This window comes from Sturnira hondurensis, unplaced genomic scaffold (assembly GCF_014824575.4).
Source record: "Sturnira hondurensis isolate 20B ecotype Veracruz unplaced genomic scaffold, ASM1482457v3 Scaffold0020787, whole genome shotgun sequence".
Taxonomy (NCBI): Eukaryota; Metazoa; Chordata; class Mammalia; order Chiroptera; family Phyllostomidae; genus Sturnira; species Sturnira hondurensis.
The window spans coordinates 4,140,293-4,161,113 of NW_028093418.1; the positions used below are offsets into that span (position 1 = coordinate 4,140,293).

Below are 20,821 nucleotides of genomic sequence, written 5' to 3' on the forward strand. Positions count from 1 at the left end.
TGTTCCCTCTTCCCTTTGCCTGTCGGCGGGGCTGATGGCCGGGCTGCGGGAAGACTCCCCCGCCACGGGCCAGGCAGCACTATGCCCGCGCGTTTTAGCACGGCTGCTGGTCCTCGCACCCGACCGTGGGCAGACACTCCAGCTGCTAGCACACCGCCCACTGTAGACGCGCCTCCTTCCTCAGTTTCCATTCCCTCACCCACACCAGTTCTCCGTTACCTGCCTTGCTTCTGTCTTCAAATTCTTCTTTTTCCTTCCTTTCCCTTTTTTTGGGAGCTTTTATTCCATGCCCACTCAGCCCTGGTGACTCTCCGTCCCCGCTGTGGTCCTTTCGCCCAGCCCTCTCCCATCTCCTGCTCCTCTTCACTCTGCTCCTTTCCTCCCTCCCTTCCCACTGGCTTTTCTCTTCCCTTGACTCCCCTCCACCCCCAGGCCCCACCTTTCTTCCGTGCAGATGGCTTTTGGCATTGAGCTTTGATCAGTTACCCAGCCAGTGACCCCCTCTGCCACCCCTCAAAATAGGTGTCATTTGTGGGTTCCAGGGGTGTCCGCCCCTTCCCGCAACTCCATCCAGTTTCCCTTCTCACGGTTTGTACTTGTGGTCAAAGGTGGTTGAAAAATGCTAACTGGAAAACTCCAGAAATAGGCGATTCATGAGTTTTTCGATGCCATGCTGTTCCGAGTCTTCGAGGGAATCTCGCTCAGTCCCACTCCGTCTGGCCTGGGATGCGAGGCCTCCCTTCGCCCAGCACTCTGTGCGCTGCCTGCCGCTGTCGCTCGGTGGCCGTCTCAGTTATCAGAGAGCCCACATTCACGCAGCTTTTATCTCAGCATATTGTTCTTGTTGGCCATCTCCTGCTGTGCCCGATTTGTAAATTAACGTTTATAGGAAAAAACGTAGTAGGCACAGGGTTCAGTGCCATCCCGGTTTCAGGCATACCCCCATGGGTGAGGGGGGCTGGTGCATTTGAACTTCGTGTGAGGGCCTCTGGCGTATCCTGCTGCGTGTGTGCCCAGGCCCCGAGTGCCTAGTCCTCATGAGGTCCCATGTGGAGGGGACAAAGTTCGGTCAGCTTGATGGTGCTCGTTATCCACAGTTTCTGCCTCCAGAGAAATTTTTGGATCGTAAAGTTTAGAGATGGTCCTGGTGAGAATGGATCGGGAGCCAGGTTACAGGCATAGAAAGTGCTCTGTGCTGTTTGTCACGACCGCACAGCGTCCCTGCAGCCACAGGGACAGGAGGCGGGCGGTGCGTCTGGCGTGGGCGCTGGCACGCCCGTCCCTGCAGCCTTGCCTGGGAGAGGGTCTGAAAGCGAGCCGCCTCGCCCATCGGCAGGGGAGGAGATGTGTGTGAAAGCACAGCATGAATTATGAAGCACCAGACGAACACAGCATCGTTATGTTGCCTGTTTTCATCGTAATCCAACGAGGAATTTTGAATTGGACTTTTCACATTACAAATACATGGTTTACTTTTAAATCTGTCTGGCAGAGGAATGTGTCTCCTCATCAAATGATGACGGAACAATAAAATGGAACAAGCTTCCGTTTTATTTAGGATTTAATTTAGGGTTAGAAGTAGACAAATAACAATGAAAATAAATATGCATTTCTAATGGCAAGTGTTTATATAAATCAAGCTGGTGGTTTTCCTTCCATCAACTTTTGTTTTTCAAAGGCAAAGCTGCAATGTGTTTTTATATGATCCAGCTGAGCTGTGGAACGCCCTTACCACGAAGGGCTTATGTAGAGTTTCGAAATTCATAAGCTTGAACTTCTTTTGTTTAGTTCCCGGCCTGTGGGAGAGGATGTGCTCACCATGCTCACAAGAGACGTGGATTATGGTCTTTTCTTGCTCATTTTCCTCCTTCTGGGAAACCAAGACCCACTCAGAGTAGAGAAATCGGTCAAACCCATCTCCCGGAGTCAAGTCAAGGTGCCTCTCGTCTTTGCTGGGCCCCTCTGATCGGCAGGGAACGAGAAGGGACCTAATCCTGAGCTCCCCCCCCCCCACCGTGTCCTCCCTCAGGAAGCCCCGCGTCATTTGCTCGCTCCAGCCCCCAGCGTCTCCCGCTTTGTTCTCTTTCATTCCTACAGGCCATGCGGGACGGGCTGGCGGACCTTCCGGAGTGGTATGGAGTGAAAGGCATGCAGGCCCACTGGATCGGGGACTGTGTGGGCTGCCATCTGGACTTCATGCTAAAGGTGACCGAGCAGTGGCCTTTCCCACAGTGAGTGCTCGCAGGTCCCCTCCGCCTTGCCGCGGCTCACGGTCGCGCCCAGAGGCGTGGGCTCTGCGGCAGCGCTGTCTGGCGAGAAGGGGGCAAGTCACCTGCGGAGTTTCAAATTGTCCAGTAGCCACAACTTTAGAAGTCCAGACAAACAATGGCATTGATTTTAATAACGTATTTTATTCCACCCATTGTATTCACAATGTTACTGTTTCAAGATGTGTTCAATGAAAAAAAATCATGGAGAGAGTTAACCCTCTGTACAGATCCTTCGAAATCTCTGTTTTACACTGAATGGCACATACATTTCAAGTGCTCGTGGCCTCTATATACGACCATGCAGCTACAGATGGCCTTGTAGGGGCCCGCGAACTCCCCAAAGCTACGGGCAGGATGTCTGAGTGGCCATTTTCCAGAGCAGTGGGTCCTCAGTGTTCACTGATCCTCAGAGGGGGTTGTGTCCCACAACCGGGAGCCGAGGCCACCCGGAACGCAGGGACTGGACAGGCGCACAGCCGTTCGGGCCTGTGCTCAGCCAGTGTCCTCAGGAGCTGCCCCACCGCACAAACACTGCCACGGGGCCCTGCGGGGGGCCCACTGCTCTGGAAGGCCCCCAGACTTGCCCCTTTGTCTGCGCTGACCAGAAGGTGGTTCTGTTGCTGTTTCTGTCCTGGGCATTATCCTCCTTATCCTTCTCATCACTCCCCCCCCCCCATAAGACCTGAGCTCCCTGTTCACTTAGCCCCAAACCCTTCCCTCCCCCTGGCCCCAGGTGCGGGGCGGGGGGTGGGGGCAGCCACTGAGGGAGAGAGTTGATCTGCCTTTCTCGGCTCTCTCGTGCCGGCAGCCGTTCCTGGTGTCCACTGAGCACCTGCTGGTTGCCACCGAGCTCACCATTCCTGTGCCACCTGGTCAGTCAGGTGACCCAGCTCGTGCAGCTGCCCACACAGGGGTCCCCTTCAGAGAGTGCATACCCAGAAAACCCTTGAGAACAGGTCCTGAAGTGAGCTTTCCTTCCCTCCCACCGCGTCTCTGAGACGGAGGACAGGTCTGCAGCTGCGCCTTCCGGCCAGGCTGTCAGGGCCGCCTTCGCGGGGTGCTGTGTGTTGGCCTGGGTCTGGTCCCACGTTGCAGGCCCCTGCTTCTCAATGGGGGGGGGACGGGGACGGGGGGTCCCTCAGCCACTTGGCTGCTGCACATGGAATGTCTCCTTCCTTCTCCCCCTTCCTGACACTTCATGATGGAAAGGTCCCCATCTCCGTCCCGGATCCCCCGAAAATGAGATGTCTTCGGGGGGGCCACAGCCCAGCAGGTGCAGGGCCAGGCAGCTGTGCCTCCGTGGCCCCAGACCTGATCTGTAGGTGCCACCGGTTTGGGCCACAGGCCACAGGGGGGACTTTGGGTTCCAGGACCTGCGTGCCTCACACGCCACTGCGACTCAAACTGTTTGAACAGGCGTGTGGAGGAAGCAGCTCTGTGTCCTCCGTCGCACAATTGGCCTTCAGTCGGCGCCCGATGAGCCTCTTCCTCGAAAGGCATTTGACCAGCCCTAGGAACACTCGGTCATGAAGCCCAGGCTGTCCTTTCTCTCCTCTTCCAAATAGGGTAATCCTCAGTGACCGTTTCTGGGAAGAAGAGTGGGTGCCTTGGCTTTTACCAGACCTTCAGTCCTGCAGGAGAACGTAGCTCCTTTCTGAGGATAAGGAACGTGACATCGACACTTATTTCTGATTCGTGAACAAAGGAGCCGGGGAAACGGGTGGCCTCCCTCTGCGCATGGAGCAAGCTCCTGGGGTCCGGGGCCTGGCAGTGGGCACTCGGCGGGGCCTCTGAAGGGGGAGCCGAGACCCTCTTCTCTCCCGTCCTCCTCTGCCCCTGCCAGGGTCCATCTCGGGCCCCACACCCCTGGGGCTGCAGCCAGAAGCTGGCCCCACTCTTGGCCACTGAGGAGTGGGGGAGACGGGGACCGAGCTGGGGGCACAGCCCCTCAGAGGGATGACTGGAAGTGAAATGACTGTGTTCTCCCCCCACCAGGTTGACGGGCAAGTCACAGGAGAAAAGCTGACCGCCTACACAGCCACCCCCGAGGCCATTTACGGCGCGTCCCACGTTGCTGTCACTCCCAGCCACAGACTCCTCCACGGGCACAGCTCCCTGAAGGAGGCCTTCCGAGAGGCGCTGGTGCCTGGCCAAGGTGAGTCTGCACACTGGGGCTGGGACGGAGCACTGGGCCTTGCATGGCGCCGGGCAGCCCCTCTGGGGTTCACGGCCTCTCTCAGGTCGTCTGTGTTATTTGGTCTTCACCTCAGCTGGACTTTCTGTTTCTTTACTGTAAAGCACAAGGATTACAAAAGAGCTTTGAAAATGTTACATCACTACCCTCCGCCCCCCATGGTTCCACTTTGATTATTCAATTGTGTGCTGCTTAAGTTCTCAGCTAAAAGCTCAGCACTTTGCCTTTAAATACAATAGAGCCTAGATTTAAAGCTCTTTTCTGATAGGAATAAAATCTCCTGCTTCATGCATAATTCCATCATCAAATAAAAGTGACCTGACAGGGGCAGGAAGGAAGCCGCTGAGAATTAGGCAACATTCTCAACAACTTCATTTGATTATTTGAATGAATTCCATAGTCATCCGAGCAGACGGACAGAACCCTGCTCCCTTGTGGTCTTCAGCAAATGGATGCAGGTGCCCTGGGACCGGCCTAGTGAATATTACCAGTCACTAAGGACTCAGGAAGACCGCTGTGGCTGCGGGCGTAGAACCCACCACTGGTTAACCCAGAGGGAGAGGGGGACCCTCCAGAAGGTTCTGGGGAGCTTGCTGACCAGAGGAGGCCCTGAAGAGCCCGTCTGGCAGGGACAGACATGGGCTGCAGCCCAGGGGGTCTGGGCAGTGGGGGAGTGCCCCTGAATGGGGGACTGCCCCCCCCCCCATCTCCCAGTGCTGGGATGCTGGGTTCAAGACTCCTGCTGCTGGGAAAGTTGTCTGAGTGCCATTGCTGGCTCCCTGGCCTTTTTATCGGCCAAGGGCAGGCCAGGTGTCTTTCCTGATGGGCCCCCAAGACTCACCAGCGGGGAGAGGGTAGCTGTCCAAAGCACACTCAGAGGCTCTCCCAAGGAGGGGGTGAGGGGTCCTGGGCTGGCGGAAGGAAGTCTCCTCTGGATTAGAACGAGATCTTTGGAGCAATGCAAACATTTCTGTGAAAACCTCACCTTGTTCTCTTTCTGGAGCGTGTGAGCTGCAGCACGCACAGTCTGAACCATTAGGATCACCTTGAATTATTTAACTCACAAAAATGTTTTGGGTGGTGAGATCAAGTTTTTTTTTGGTTTTTAAATTGCTATTCTTCAAATCACCAGAACAGAACACTTCCTGACATCAGGTTGGAAAGATAGACAATGTTGTTTCAACTTCTGATGGTTTCCTTACAGCATGAAAGCCAAGGGTTCAAACCAGCCAACACTTCCTAAGAGCCCAAGACGTGCTACACCCTCGGGCACACGTAGATGACCTTCCTGGGGGTAGGACACATGACCGAGTTTCATCTCCTTTGCTGTTGTGGATTAAAACTGAGAAAAGACTCGAGTTAAGATTTCAGTGTGTGCGTATAAGGCCCAAAGTAGCTCGCTCTCTGTTTTATTTTCTACTCACAAAAGTCAGGATCTTCCACTGTTTAGTGTCAAGGGAAAACTCACAGTCTTTGCTGTCCTGAGTATTTCGACGGTCCTGGGGCACGATGGTTGAATAATTTCTAAAAGTGTAAACATCTAGCCCTTAGGGTTTTTTCTTATGGTTAATTTGGGGATACAAATTGAAATGAGGCAACACGAACAAGGGGTGAATGAGCTAATGAGCTATAAAGACGGCGTTCCCAACATGAAAAGCACTGCATACATGTAAAACATTTTCATGTGTGAGAAATGCCAGGAGCAGTGTCTTCCTGATCAGCTGGGAGTCGGCACATCTGGCCGGGCCTGACCACCCCGTTTCGGCCATGAGTGACTCATTAGCTGTGTTCTCCTCTCTTTTGAATAATGTCTGAGATAATTCCAGTTGGAACATCACACTTGACTCTAAATGTTCCAGTTCTCATTTTCAGAGTGGAAATATTCTTTTTGTGGATGTCAGTTTATTCAAAGTCTCTAGATGAATTTGCATTTGACACAGCATTAATCACGGAAGGCCAAATTGCTCTGAGTATAATGCAGTTGCCCCAGAAGGTGAATTAGAATGGCCGTAAGAAGGTGGATTTGTGCCTCCTGTGGCCCCGGAGGTCGCACCCAAAACCCGAACATTGTCCTTTGCCATCGCCGGCGGGCTCACCGCAGCCAGGTGGCTGGGCTTTTCTTCGAGCGTCAGGTCTGGAGGGGGATGAGGTTAGAGCCATGACCATGGGAAGTCGGGGCAGCAGGCACTTGTGACTGGCTCTGGGGAGGAGGGTGGCAGAGTGGGGCAGGCGGGTCAGCGTCCCCCAATAGTGAGGAGACGGTGAAGACCAGGAACAGCCCGGCTCAGAATGGGGGGCGGGGACAGGGAGCTCCCTGGCTTCTGTCTTGGGTCACTGTCATCATTGACGAAACATACTGGGTTTTGTCAGCACCCCGTAATTCAGCACAGATCCCTTTAGGAGAGCAGGAAGTGAGATCCCTCTCTGTAGTTTTTGGCATCAAGTTTTCCGCACCCTTTGGTGTTGCCGCCTTTCTTGGCTGGCCACCACTGATGACATCCTGTTATGTGAGCTCCAACTGGAGGGGAACTGGAAGCCATTAAAAGCATCAAGAGGAAAATACCACCAGGGTTCTAGAAAATGTCATGGCTTTTCCTGGAGTCTTTTCCTACTTCTAATACTCACTGAAATAGTCGAACCCTGGGCTCTGGAACCACTCATGCCAGCGCTGAGTCACCAGGGGTCTGTGCAAGGCACTTTTTTTGCTGCAAGAGTAAATGAGGTCTCTCTAAAGGGTTGTCACTGACACACTGGAAAGCTACTGCCTCGTCTTCTGGAGGCCCCAGAGCATCGAATAATTGATTGCTCACTATTGTCTCACATGGGGTGGGGCAGAAAATAGGTCGTTCTTGAACCAGCTGTTTCTACTGGCAAAGGGAGGTTCTGGGGAATGGAGGGCTTCTCTGCCCCCCTAACCTGGAGGAAACAAATCCCCAGCTTCCTCTGCTTCTGGGCTTCTCAGAAGCTTTGCTGTGCTGATGCGCGCCGTGACTGCCCAAGAGGGGGAGTCAAGCAGCGCCTGTCACGCTGCATGACCACAGAACCCTGTCTCCGCAGTGTCCCTGGGGACCACGGCACAGGGCGCTCACTGCTTTGCTGGCCACTGAATGGAGGCCACGTGGATGTTTTTGCAGAAGGCACGAAAGACCTGCCTTCCTGGTGATGCGTGGCCTGAGTGCGGAGGCCACCCTTTGGCCCAGAACATTCCTGTTGTAATTACAGATGTGTTCAGCTGTTACCTGCTGGCTGTGTGGAGCGCTTCAGTGGCTTCGGGTTTGTTCTTGATTTCCTTGGCCTCCAGCATCGCGTCACCTGCATGTGATTTATGAGAAATGCGGGAAAACTGGACTTAGGAACTTCAGACTTTAGTAATGCTCTTTTTAAGAAGCAGATTCCGCCCCGCTGTAGCAAGCATGTATTTTGCTATTGTACAGTCATTACAAATCTGCTAATATCTAAGTTTAAAGACCAATTTTTTTCCTAATTAAAAAGTCGTAACAATTTTTATGGGAAAGATGAAAATCTTGCCCTCTAATGCGGTACTCTACATTTTTTCATATTTTTCTTGTATCAATTTTATTGAGGTATAATTTACACACTGCATAATTCACTCACTGAACGTGTATGACTTAATGGTTTTAGTGACATGGATAGTCGTACAACTGCCACCACACTCAGGTCTAGAGCATTTTCACCCAGCCCCCAAAGAAACCCGTACCCTGTGGTGGTCACCCCCTTGCCTCCTATTGCCCAGCCCTGGGCAGCCATTAACCCACCCTCTGTCTCCATGAGCGTGGCCTGTTCTGGACACTTCATCTCAGCGGAATTGTGCAGTCTTTGCCCGTGTGTGACTGGATTCTTTCGCTGAGTGTCATGTTTTCAGGTTGCCCGTGTCACAGCGCCTACCAGTGCTTTGTCCCTCATTGCGTGAGAATGACGTGCCGTCAGGTGGGTAGGCCTCGGTTTGCTCATCCATTCATCACTTGACGGCTATTTTGGTTGTTTCCACTTTCTAGCTATTATGAATAAGGCTGCTGTGAACATTCGTGCGGATTTTTGCGTGGATGTACGTTTTCATTCCTGGAGTGTCCACCTGGGAGTGGAATTGCGGGGCCACGTGGTGCCCGTGTTCGAGTGGCTGAGGGGTGTCCGACTGGTTCACACGGCAGCTGTGCTGTCTGCCATTCCCACCAGCAGGGGGCAGGCCGTGAGGGCTCCGGTTCCTCCACAGCCTCACCAGCGCTTGTGTGATCCTGGTCTTCCTCGTGGGTGTGCAGTGGCATCCACTGGGGCTGGGATGTGTGTTCACCTCCTGGCTAGTGACGTCGAGCATGTTTCCGTGCGCTACTGGCCATTCGTGTTTCTTTGAAGAAATGTTTACTCAGATCCTCTGACCATTTTTTAATTCAGTTATGTGTTTTATTGATTTTTTAAATTATTATTGTTATTCTATTACAGTTTCCTCATTTTTCCCACTTTTGCCCTCCACCCAGCCCTCCCCCTGCTCCCAGCCCTCCCCCTGCTCCCACAGTCAGTCTCCCCACCAATGTCCATGACCCCAGGTCATTCATACAAGCATTTTTTTTTAAAGATTTTATTTATTTATCTTCAGAGAGGAAGGAGAGAGGGAGAGAAACATCAATGTATGGTTGCCTTTCATGTGTCCCCTGCTGGGAGTTGGCCTGCAGGGAACCAGCCTGCAACCCAGGCATGTGCCCTGGCTGGGAATTGAACCGCGATCCTCTGGTTCCCAGGCCCACGCTCAATCCACTGAGCTACACAGCCAGGGCCCATACAAGCATTTTGATGGGCCCTTTCCACTTCTTTCCTCCATTATCCCCTGCCCCCTCCCTAAAGTTTTGATAGTTCTTTACATATTCTAGATATAAGTTTCTTACCAGATATATCATTTATAAAAGTGTTCTCCCATTCTGTAGGTTATCTCTTTGCTTTCTTGATGGTGTCCTTTGAAGCACAAAAGTTTTAATTTTGATGAAGTTCAATTTATCTTTTTTTTTGGCTTCGGCTTTTGGTGTACTATCTGAGAAACTATTACCTAATCAAAGATCAAGAAGATTTACACCTGTGTTTTTTCTAAGACTTTTATAGCTTTAGATCTTACATTTAAGTATTTAGTTTTTAGTTAATTTTTTAATAAGGAAAGGTAGGGTCCAACTTCCTGCCTTTTCATTGGGTCATGTCACTTTTTAAAAAATATATTTTATTGATTATGCTATTACAGTTGTCTCATTTCCCCCCTTCATTCCCCTCCACCTTGCACACCCTCTCCCCCCCACCATTCCCCCTTAAGTTCATGTCCATGTGTCACAAGTTCTTTAGCTTCTACATTTCCTATACAATTCTTGCCCTCCCCCTGTCTATTTTCTACCTACCATTTATGCTACTTATTCTCTGTATCTTTTCCCCCTCTCTCCTCCTCCCACTCCCCTGTTGATAACCCTCCATGTGATCTCCATTTCTGTGGTTCTGGTCCTGTTCTAGCTTTACGCTTAGTTTGCTTTTGTTTTAGGTGTGGTTGTTAATAACTGAGTTTGCTGTCCTTTCACTGTTAATATTTTTTTATCTTCTTTTTCTTAGATAAGTCCCTTTAACATTTCATATAATAAGTACTTGATGATGATGAACTCCTTGAACTTGACCTTATCTGAGAAGCACTTTATCTGCCCTTCCATTCTACATGAAAGCTTTGCTGGATAGAGCAATCTTGGCTGTAGGTCCTTGCCTTTCATGACTTGGAATACTTCTTTCCAGCCCCTTCTTGCCTGTAAGGTCTCTTTTGAGAAGTCAGCTAACAGTCTAATGGGAACTCCTTTGTAGGTGACTTGTCTCCTTATCTCTTGCTGCTTCTAGGATTCTCTCCTTCATTTTAATCTTCGGTAATGTAATGATGATGTGCCTTGGTGTGTTCCTCCTTGGGTCTACCTTCTTTGGGACTCTCTGAGCTTCCTGGAAGTCTATTTCCTTTGCCAGACTAGGAAAGTTCTCCTTTATTATTTGTTCAAATAAGTTTTCCACTCGTGGCTGTTCCTCTTCCCATTCTGGTACCCCTGTAATTCAGATGTTGGAACATTTAAAGATGTCTTGGAGGTTCCTAAGCCTCTCCTTATTTTTTTGAATTCTTGTTTCTTCATTCTTTTCTGTTTGGTTGTTTCTTCTTCCTTCTGGTCCACTACATTGATTTGACTCCCAGTTTTCTTCCCATCACTATTGGTTCCCTGTGCATTTTCCTTCATTTCACTTAGCGTAGCCTTCCTTTTTTCATCTAATTTGCCACCAAAATCAAACCAGTTCTGTGAGCATCCTGATCACCAGTGCTTTGAATTGTGCATCTGATAGGTTGGCTATTTCTTGGTCACTTAGAAGTATTGGCTCGGCCCTGGCTGGTGTAGCTCAGTGGATTGAGCACGGGCCTGCAAACCAGAGGATCATGGTTCCATTCCCAGTCAGGGCACATGCCTGGGTTGCAGGCCGGTTCCCTGCAGGCCAACTCTCAGCAGGGGACGCATGAAAGGCAACCATACATTGATGTTTCTGTCCCTCTCTCCTTCCCCTCTAAAGATAAATAAATAAATAAAAATTTAAAAAAAAAAGAAGTATTGGCTCGGGCTTTGAGCTGTTCTTTGGTTTGAGCCATTTTTTTCTTTTAGTCTGGTCACACCTGTTATGTATGAGGGGCGGAGCCTTTAGTGTTCACCAGGGTGGGGTCCTAGAGAGAATAATGGCGCTTGTTCTGCTCTCTCTCTGATTTCCGTCCCCTCTGCTGCTTCCCACAAGCAAACTAGGCCCTTCTGGTGCTGATTCCCAGGTGGGTGGGCTTGTGTACGTTCTAGGACCTTGTGGGTCTCTCCAACCATCTCTCCTGTAAGGCTGGGAGTCTGTCCCGGCACCTCAACCCCCTCAAGTGTTTTCAATTGGTGCTTTTAGGCTTTATTTCCCAGTGCTGGGGCCCTGGGTTGTGCGGTCTGTCTCGCTGCCCGTTTTTGCCTGGTTTATCTGCATCTGAAGGAGTGACCACGGTCAGCCAGCTGCCTTGCGCATGTCACTGAGTCTGCCCATTGCCACCCTGCACCTGGGGTCTGCCAGCCACCACTTTTCCTGCCACGACCCCTCTTTCCCCTGGCCGCCAACTCTGCCCCCCTTACTGGCCTGGATGAATGGTTGTCCAACTTCGGTACAGTTCAATTTTCTGTCAGTTCTGGTTGTTTTTTGGTTTCTATATCTTTGTTGTCCTTAATTTTGGTTGTGCAAGGAGGCACAGTATGTCCACCTACGCCTCCATCTTGGCCGGAAGTGGGTCCTGTTACTTTTTAATTTCTGCATACACACACGTGTGCCTTCAGAATCATAGAGCTTGTCTTTACTTTTGGTCTTCACTCAATATGACATCAGAAAAAAAACTTTTTTCCTGCGGACTTCATAATTGTTTTTTAATCCATACGTAATATTCTGTCAACCCACTTTTCCGTCACATCCTCAGTTTCCCTGTCATACTGAGCATGTGACTGCTTTTGCGTTCGGTGCTGTCACGAAGGTGGCTGCTATGAACATTTGTGGCCACCTCGCTCTTTGCCGCTGTGGGGTTACTTCCTTAGGGGAGACTCCCGAGCGTGGGGTCTTTTTGGTGCGAGATGGTGAATGCTTTTCCAGTTCCTGCTCCGCGTCGCTTTTCTCGGTTTCCGACAGGGCCCCACCAGTTCACGGGGTCCTCTCCCACGGCGGGTGGGTGTCAGCCCAGCTGCACGAACACCGGGCTGGCCCTTCCCAAAGGGGCTGCTGCCTTGGACATGCAATGAAAATTCTTCAAGATTACTTTAATTCCCATCTCTCTTTTTAAAAATTTATTTGTTTTTTAAAGTCCAGGTGGTGTGCGTATATCACATGGCAAGTCAAAGAGTGCTATTAAAAGCAGCAGTAGCCGCCTCACCCCCCAGTGCTGATTACTCTGGGCGTGTATTACTTAAAATGTAAGTCTGGTGACTGTGACAGAGTCCTAGGAAAACAGGGGCTTAAAAAGACAGAGGTTTATTTCTTGCCCACATGAAGCTCAGAGTGGGCCTGACAGGTCTGCTCCGTGAGGCCGTAGGGCCCCTGCGCTCTCTGGTGCTGCCCCGCCCTGCTGGGGCCTGGCCCTTCATCCTGGGGAGGATGGGGTGGGGGAGAAACGCATGCCCCTTCCCTTTGAGGGCGTGAACTGGACATTGCTTCTGCACGTACCCGTGGCTACAGCTAGTGTCAGCGGTGCTGCTCGGTGCCACCCTTAGCTCTGCTGCCATGTGTCCAACCGAAGGTGCCACTGCTGAGTCAGACGGGGCGGGGCAGACACTGGCAGAGTCAGCTGGCCGTCCGCGCCACCCGCTGTGTCTCTGGTGCAGGCTTCCCTGTGCCGGCAGGATAGGCCTGGACTGCCGTCTCTGGATCCACCAGTTCCAGACACAACCTCGTGCTTGTGCTCTCGCCTTCCATCCTCCTCATGACGTTACATCACTGCAGAATTTGCCCACGTACACCTCGGTGTCATTGAGATGGGACACGTGGAACCAGACTAGTCTGGGTCTCCGCTTTGAGGAGTCTCAGCCCTTCAGCAGCTTGGGCAGCAGGTGCCTCCCAGCCGTGGTGCCGGGGCTGCTGGCTGAAATCAGCCCCGGGGACCCATGCGGGTCACATTTCACTCTGTCCCCCCCATTCCCCAACCTGTCTTCCTCATACCCGGATGAGAGGAGACAGAGCTGGCTCAGATGCCTACGGAGCCTGCCTTTACCTCTGAAAAATAATTCCTGGTTCCCAGGCTTACTTTAACTTTGGGGTTTGTAAAACATGTTTTAGATAGTTATATAAAGGCGTAAAACACAGCAAGGGCAAACAGTAAGAGTTCCTAAAGGCTTATGTTGCAATAAGCCCAGGTGAACTCACTAACTGAGGTCCTCCTCTCATGGCCTCTTTTGGGCCTTGGGGTCTTTGTCTTCCCAGTTCTCCGTGTATGTGGCGCAGGTTCCGTGGGAATGGCTCGTCCCCTGCCACGGCACTGTAGCTGGCTGCGTTTGAGATGGCACGCTGTTTTGGATAGTCCCAGATGGAGTGTTTATTGTGACCCCATGAGTGTCATTCACAGCTGAGCCAAGGATACTGTGATTACATTTTCCTCTTTATATAACCTTCTGTTTTTCCTGAAGTTCATGATGTCTTCATTTTTTTTTCATTTGCTTTGGTATTCTTTGAATTTCTAAGTCTTCCCACACCCTCTCTGAAGCTCTGTAAAACTCTTCGCACTATAGTTTTCTGCTTATTCCAACCTGTCAGATAAATGTATCAATTCCCTTTTGATCCTGAAGAGGCTCCCTGGGGCCCTGTGTCCAGCTCACGACTGACCTGGTCACCCCGTGGGCCCCTCTGCTCCCCTCTGTCCCGGGTCGGTCCTCTGTTTCCTGGATCCCGTGTCTGTCTCTCTTTCCTGATTTGCCCCTTCGTTTTGCTGGAACACATGCGTTAGTGTCTCCTAAGGAAGGGTACGTGGGAAGAAACTGTTTCGACTTTGCGTGTCTGCGGATCTCTCTGCTCAGCCATTTCCTACCCCCTTGTCCACTTCTACCTCCCAGTGTTATGGGTGGAATTCCAGATGTCTCCTAGTTTACCACAGGTAGATTTCTGTGTTGCTCATTCAACTGTCTCCTTGGGGCATCTTTCAAAAGGAAGAGGGGGGACTTCCGCCAAGATGGAGGCATAGGTGGAAACACTGTGCCTTCTCCCACAACCAAGTTTGAACACAACAAAGGTTTGGAGAACTAGGACACACCCAAAGTCCAGAAAATTGAATTATACGGAAGTCCGACAACTATGAACCATTCAACGGGGATGGTAAGAGGAGCGGAGCCAGCAGCAGAGCAGGGTCGGGCAGGACAGATCCCCTGACCTAGGCAAGCAGGCAGCCCGGAACCAGTCGGGGTGTGGGGCGGACTGACCACGGTCGCACATTCCCCCACAGTGAGGCGGACCACACAGGCCCCAGGGGGCGAACCCAGTGGTGGAGGGCTGACGGTGGTGGCACACTCGCGTGCAGTGGAACGAAACGCGTGGGCCTGGTGACCGTGGTGGCTGCCACACCTGTGGGGGCCGCGGGGGGGAGGCGGCAGACGGGAAGCCATTGTCCCTCTTTGACCCCGCCCCCACATACAACATAACAACCCAGCAACTGAGTTGCCCTGCTCTAGTGAACACTTTAGGGCTCTGATCCTGCTATGGAACAGGCACGAACAGCCCAAAAGATGGTGCAAAAAGAACTCAAAGTCCCAGAGCCAATAACTCTAAGCGACCGAGAAATTGCCAGCCTCTCAGAAGCACAATTCAAGACACTATTTATCAGGATGCTCACAGAACTGGTAGATTATAGTCACAAATTAGAGGAACATATGAAGGCTAAACTAATTGAAATGAAGGGAGATGTCCAGGAAACCAATAGTGATGGAAAGGAAACTGGGACTCAAATCAATGGAATGGACCAGAAGGAAGAACAAAACATCCCACCAGAAAGGAATGAAGAAATGAGAATTCAAAAAAATGAGGAGAGGCTTAGGAACCTCCAGGACATCTTTAAACGTTCCAACATCCGGATTATAGGGGTACCAGAAGGGGGAAAGAAACAGCCACGAGTGGAAAACTTATTTGAACAAATAATAAAGGAGAACTTCCCCAGTCTGGCAAAGGAAATAGACTTCCAGGAAATCCAGGAAGCTCAGAGAGTCCCAAAGAAGTTGGACCCAAGAAGGAACACACCAAGGCACATCATAATTACATTAGCCAAGACCAAAATGAAGGAGAGAATCCTAGAAGCAGCAAGGGATAAGGGGACAGTCACCTACAAAGGAGTACCCATCAGACTGTCAGCGGATTTCTCAAAAGAGACCTTACAGGCAAGAAGGGGCTGGAAAGAAGTATTCCAAGTCATGAAATCCAAAGACCTACAGCAAAGATTGCTCTATCCAGGAAAGCTTTAATTTAGAATGGAAGGGCAGATAAAGTGCTTCTCAGATAAGGTCAAATTCAAGGAGTTCATCATCACCAAGCCCTTATTATATGAAATGTTAAAGGGACTTATCTAAGAAAAAGAAGATGAAAAATATTAACAGTGAAAGGACAGCAAACTCACAGTTATTAACAACCACACCTAAAACAAAAGCAAACCAAGAGGACAGCTAGATCAGGAGCAGAACCATTGAAATGAAGATCACATGGAGGGTTAGCAACAGGCGAGTGGGAGGAGGTGAAGGGGGGAGAAGGTACAGAAAATAGTATAGACAGTAGGTAGAAAATAGATAGGGGGGAGGGCGAGAATAGTGGGGGAAATATAGAATCTAAAGAACTTGAGACACGTGGTTATAAACTAAGGGGGGGAGAATGGTGGAGGAGGGAGTGTGCGGGTGGAGGGGAATGAAGAGGGGGAATAGAACAACTGTAATGGTATAATCAATAAAACATATTTTTAAAAAAGGAAGAGGGGGGTGGTGAGAATGTCGTTTCTCCACCATCTGGAAAGTAAAAATGCCATTTTCACTTCTTTGTTTATGAGCACGGATGGACATTTTCATGTGTTCGTTTAATCTTCTGATTTTTCACTGGTGTGAGTATCCATTAAAACCTTCGAAGCACACTCTTTAACTCACAGCACAAAGCACAGGCGTTCAGATGCTTATGTTTCTCACCTGTCTCCTCTGAGAGTCGGGTGGCCCCAGCCGACTGGGACCCCTGGGTCTTTGCTCTCGTTTTCAGACTGCCGCACGCCCGTGACAGCTGTGAACATGCTCACCCAGCAGGAGGTGCCTGTTGTCGTCTTGGCCAATGCAGACTTTGAGGGCTCTCTGGATTCAAAAATAGGTAAGTGGCGACTGCAGCGCAGTCGGGGTAATGTGTTCAGCAGGCTTAAAGTCAAAACACTGGCCGTCAGGTGAAAGAGCTGTGGACTCCGTGACCCAGTTTGCCGCTTTGTAAAAATGGGTGCTCCTTCATTTAATCGTCCCTGTTTATGAACTGCATTTGAAAACATCAGGTGTGTCGCACCTTGCCGATTGATACTGAGAATAACAAAAGACGTCTGGCCTGTGGATCTCGCCAGAAGAGCTGGCTGGTGAGACTCCTACCCGTGATGCAGGGAACAGTGCAAGCAGAGTGCGAATCCCGTTTCGGAACCCAGAACGCACAGCAGCTCCCGAGGCAGGGGCTCTGCACACCCCGCGCCGTCGTGGGCTGGGGTTATGGCGAAGGCTCGGTGAGGAGGCGGACCGCAGCTGTCCGAGAACAGGACCGGGAGACGGCGGCACACCGACCACGGACATCGCGGCAGCCGCACGCATGCGTGAGCGTTCCCCAGGGTTGGCCCTGACTGGAAGTCTGGGCAGGAACCAAGGACAGCAGCTCAGCGACGGCCCATCTTCGGTCTGCCCTCAAATTCCTTTTGGTGTTTGCGTCAGATTACTGACACAAACTGAGTGTTGTGAAGGAAAACAAATCTGATGTTCTAGGTGTGCTTGGAAAATCATGTTTCCTGTTGTCGCGGTTTCCCATAGTTTTTCTGAGTTACTGCCTGTGGCTCTCGAAGAACAGAAACAAATCAAATGAGAGAGAGAGAGAGAGCGAGCGAGCGCTCGGCAGATTTGCCATCTCACCTGCAGGTCACAAACTCTGCCCAGTGTCCCAAGCCCAAGTGGCTGCTGCCGTGGCCCAGACCTTTTTCCGTGCGGCCAGGCAATCCCATGTCATGAACCCTCATGGGAGTGTCACCCCTCGTTAGTCTGAACCGCACATTTTCGGAAGGTGGTAAATGACTCTTTCTTTTCCCTTCTAAGCCACGAACACTGTGTCTTGGTGTTTATTGCTTGTCCTCAGCCTGCGGCATCTGTCAGGTTCACCGTGAGCCTGTGTGGGCTTCCTTCGCTGTTCTCCGTCAGTGAGCTCACCTGCAGCACCAGCCACGGGGCTCCCGTCTCACCCAGGGGCCCCAGAGCCTGTCTCCCAGTGCCAAGCCCCCACCGTGGCCCGCGCGCCCAAGAGCTTGTTCTCAGGGGTCCCCCTGAGCTTGGCCTCTCAGATGCCACACGACACACCGCTTCCACGAGGATGTCAGCAGTCCTGGCCGCCAGCCCTCCAGCAGGGGTTCTCCCCCAGGGGCGAGGTGGCCACCAGGGGGCATTGGGCAACGTTAGAGACCGTTTTGTTTGCCACAGCTGCGGGGTAGGGGGGTGCTGCTTGAACCCAGCCCCAAGAACCCAGCACCGCAAAACCTCTTTCTCTGAGTCACTGAGGCCAGCCCATCAGGCCTTGGCTGTCTCCAGATGAGCGAGTTACTTAATGCTCACCCATCTCCTCGAGGGCAGGTGTGGGCAGGGAATAAATGTCTCTTCAGGATGTACTGCTGCCTCGGGGGGCAAAGCGCAGTCTGAGGAAACCCAGTTGCCAGCCTCTGGCTTCCTGGCCGAGTGGATTTTTCCAGGTGCTGGGACATGCCGGAGGTGCCGGCCAGCTTCTAAGGACAAGGGACCCTCCCCTGTGTCACTGAGGAGGCTGAAGAAGAGGCCTCCCCGCCTTGAGACCTGTGGTTCACTCTTCTAGTAACAAAAAGCATCCCAAAGTGTATAGGTTAGAGTTGCAACTATTTTGAAAAAGAAATAAGCAAAAGAAGAAAATTTAAACAAGACCAAGACGAGTAACCGGTTGTGTTGGGGCGGCGGGTTTCTCCAGGGTCCTCTGTCCTGGGCGGGGGTGGGCAGGTGGGGTGCATGACCTGTTTCTTCCAAACAGGGCGTCTCCCAGAAGAAACTAAAGCTAAGGGTCAGTGCTGGTGGTTCTTTTGTGATTTGGGCATTTCTGCAAAGGAGACGTTTTGTGTTTCTTCCCCTCTCGGTAGGAATTCCCAGCACCAGTCCAGAGGACACCACTGTGGCCCAGAGCCTGGGCCTGCCCTACTCCGACGTCATCGAAATGTCGCCAGACGGTACGGAGAGACTGAGCGGCTCCGCTGAGGTGGGTGCCCGTGGCCTGCACCTAAGCACTTACTTCTAAATTCACGACCTCGACGTGAGTCTGATGAGACATCGGCCTTTGGGGCAGATGACAGCCTGCTGTCTCCCTCATCCCTGGGCCTGACAGCCCCGCAGCCCCGTTTCTGAAGCTGCAAAAACAAAATAATATTCCCTTTCAAGATCTAGAAGTTTCTCGACTCTAAGGCGAACCCAGTTCTAGAATAGTATGGTTATCACGGTAACTAAGCTTTATTTTGGGACACTTCTGCTTGAGAAACTCATTCACGAGCTTCTGGAAAGGTACAAACAGTGAAGCGTGGGCAAGAGAGACTTTCGGGAGAGCTTGTGAGCATGTGCACCAGGACAGAGATGCCCGAGGGAGGGTGGAACCGGGCCGGAAAACTCTGTGCCCAGGGACACTGCAGGGTCTTACTGCAAAGAGCTGCTTTTGATGAACATCGTGTGCTTTCTTATTCCTTACGCTTGCCAGCTGTGAGCTCCTTGGGGGCGGGCCCAGGGCCAAGCGCAGGCCCCGCACGGAGCACATGGGCCGACCACCTTCCCTGACAGTGCCAGGTGCCCGCAGTCCAGCTCGAACATAGTCATTAGTTTCCTTCTGGGACAAGCGTCAGTGGAGGGGGCAGAGCTTCTCGTTCCCACTGTCGGTGTTCTACCCTGCTGGGTGTAAAGTGGGGGGAGTCAGGTACCAGAGAGGGGTCTGCCTCTTCAGGCTGGGGCCCCACGTTCCTCTCTCTGCGTGACCTCATTCCAGCTTTGGGGTGATGTTGAATTTTTCTTTTCTGGAAATTCCCCCCCAGCAGAGGAGCTGTCATTGAAACTACATGCCGTGCAGTTCTTTACCGGCAGCTACATGCCGGGGTTTGGTGGTCCCTGCAGGTGGCGCTCCAGGCGCCCTGGAACCAGGGCCACTCTGTCCATTGGACGGCCTGTGGAACATTGCCTACACTCCCCGCAAAAGTTTTAATTGCTTTTAAAATCAGAAGAAAAAAGTGCACTTTTAAAGTCAAAAACTACGTCTGTTGTTATCCAACACAGACGTAAAGTGTAATCTCCCAGACCATCTTTGGGAGGAAGGGGCTGCCTCGAAGGCTACGGCCCGCAGGGTCATGGGAGCCAGTGCACAGGACCATGTGACCCAGTAGCCCTGGGGCAGCGTGGGGTGGGGGTTTGTTCCTGCGCCCGGGGGACAGGATCTCCTCCTCTCTCCAGTTCACAGGTATGAACCGGCAGGAAGCGTTTCTAGCCCTGACTCAGAAGGCCCGGAGGATGAGAGTGGGTGGAGACGTGACAAGTGACAAACTGAAGGACTGGCTGATCTCCAGGCAGCGGTACTGGGGCACGCCGATCCCCATGGTCCACTGCCCGGCCTGCGGCCCTGTGCCCGTGCCCCTGGAGGACTTGCCTGTGACTTTGCCCAGCATCACATCCTTCACTGGCAAGGGAGGCTCCCCATTGGCCATGGCTTCGGAGTGGGTGAACTGCCCCTGCCCCAGGTAAGGCGCCATGTCCCCGGCCGAGGCTGTGTCCATGGCCTGGCACCTTGTGGGGGTTTCAGACCCCCTTCCCCTGGATCTAACCCTGCGCCCTTTTTCTGGCACTCCTACCAGGCCAGAAAGGATAATGGCAGTCTTTTGGGACCTTTGAGAGAAGGGGCTGGAGCCAGGGGCCCAGCCACTGCGATGGGCACCCTCTTCCCCTCTCTGAGCTGGGGGAGCGGCCAGGTCACCTCGCAGCTTTCCCACAGGCACCGGACCCGACTGATGGGAAAGCTACATCCAGTCATTGCAGCCCTCCCTCCACTCTCCTCCACGGGGTCGTCCCAAGAGCTTCATGGAGATGAGAGGAGGTGTTTCCCCCTCTCTGCCTCAGAGCCCTCGCACCCAGTGGCTGTGACGACGGTGGGCGCTTTATCACCTGGGGCGGAGTGGAAGCCGCCACAGTGAGCATGCTCAGGGGTTCGTTCTTCAGAGCATTTGCAATGGGCCAGAGTTGGGTTTTTTTAGATTTTATTTAATTTTTTAGAGAGAGGGGAAGGGAGGGAGAAAGAGAGAGAGGGGACCATCAACATGTGGTTGCCTCTCACACAGCCCCTGGCAACTGGGGACTTGACCCACAACCCAGGCGTGCACCCTGACTAGGAATCGAACCAGCGACCTTTTGGTTTGCAGGCCCGCACTCAATCCGCTAAGCCACACCAGCCAGGGCGACAGGTCAGAGAGCTGATAGAAAGACGTAATCCCACTTTGCAAATGTAATTTTTATGATGCCTCACCAGCTGATTACATAAATAGCAATCGATACCAAGCCCC

The 20,821-nt window shown here is 52.0% G+C and overlaps 1 protein-coding gene across 2 annotated transcripts in view; it reads left to right on the forward strand.

Annotated features, from left to right (window-relative positions):
- Nucleotides 1-20,821, forward strand: part of LARS2 (leucyl-tRNA synthetase 2, mitochondrial) — a 117,996-nt gene that overhangs the window by 59,416 nt on the left and 37,759 nt on the right. For both annotated transcript variants that reach the window (XM_037030392.1, XM_037030393.1), the window contains 5 exons: nt 2,098-2,205; nt 4,266-4,425; nt 16,246-16,350; nt 18,377-18,492; nt 19,722-20,005. In XM_037030392.1, coding sequence (XP_036886287.1) covers nt 2,098-2,205; nt 4,266-4,425; nt 16,246-16,350; nt 18,377-18,492; nt 19,722-20,005 — 773 coding nt within the window. The remainder of the gene's footprint in view (nt 1-2,097; nt 2,206-4,265; nt 4,426-16,245; nt 16,351-18,376; nt 18,493-19,721; nt 20,006-20,821) is intronic.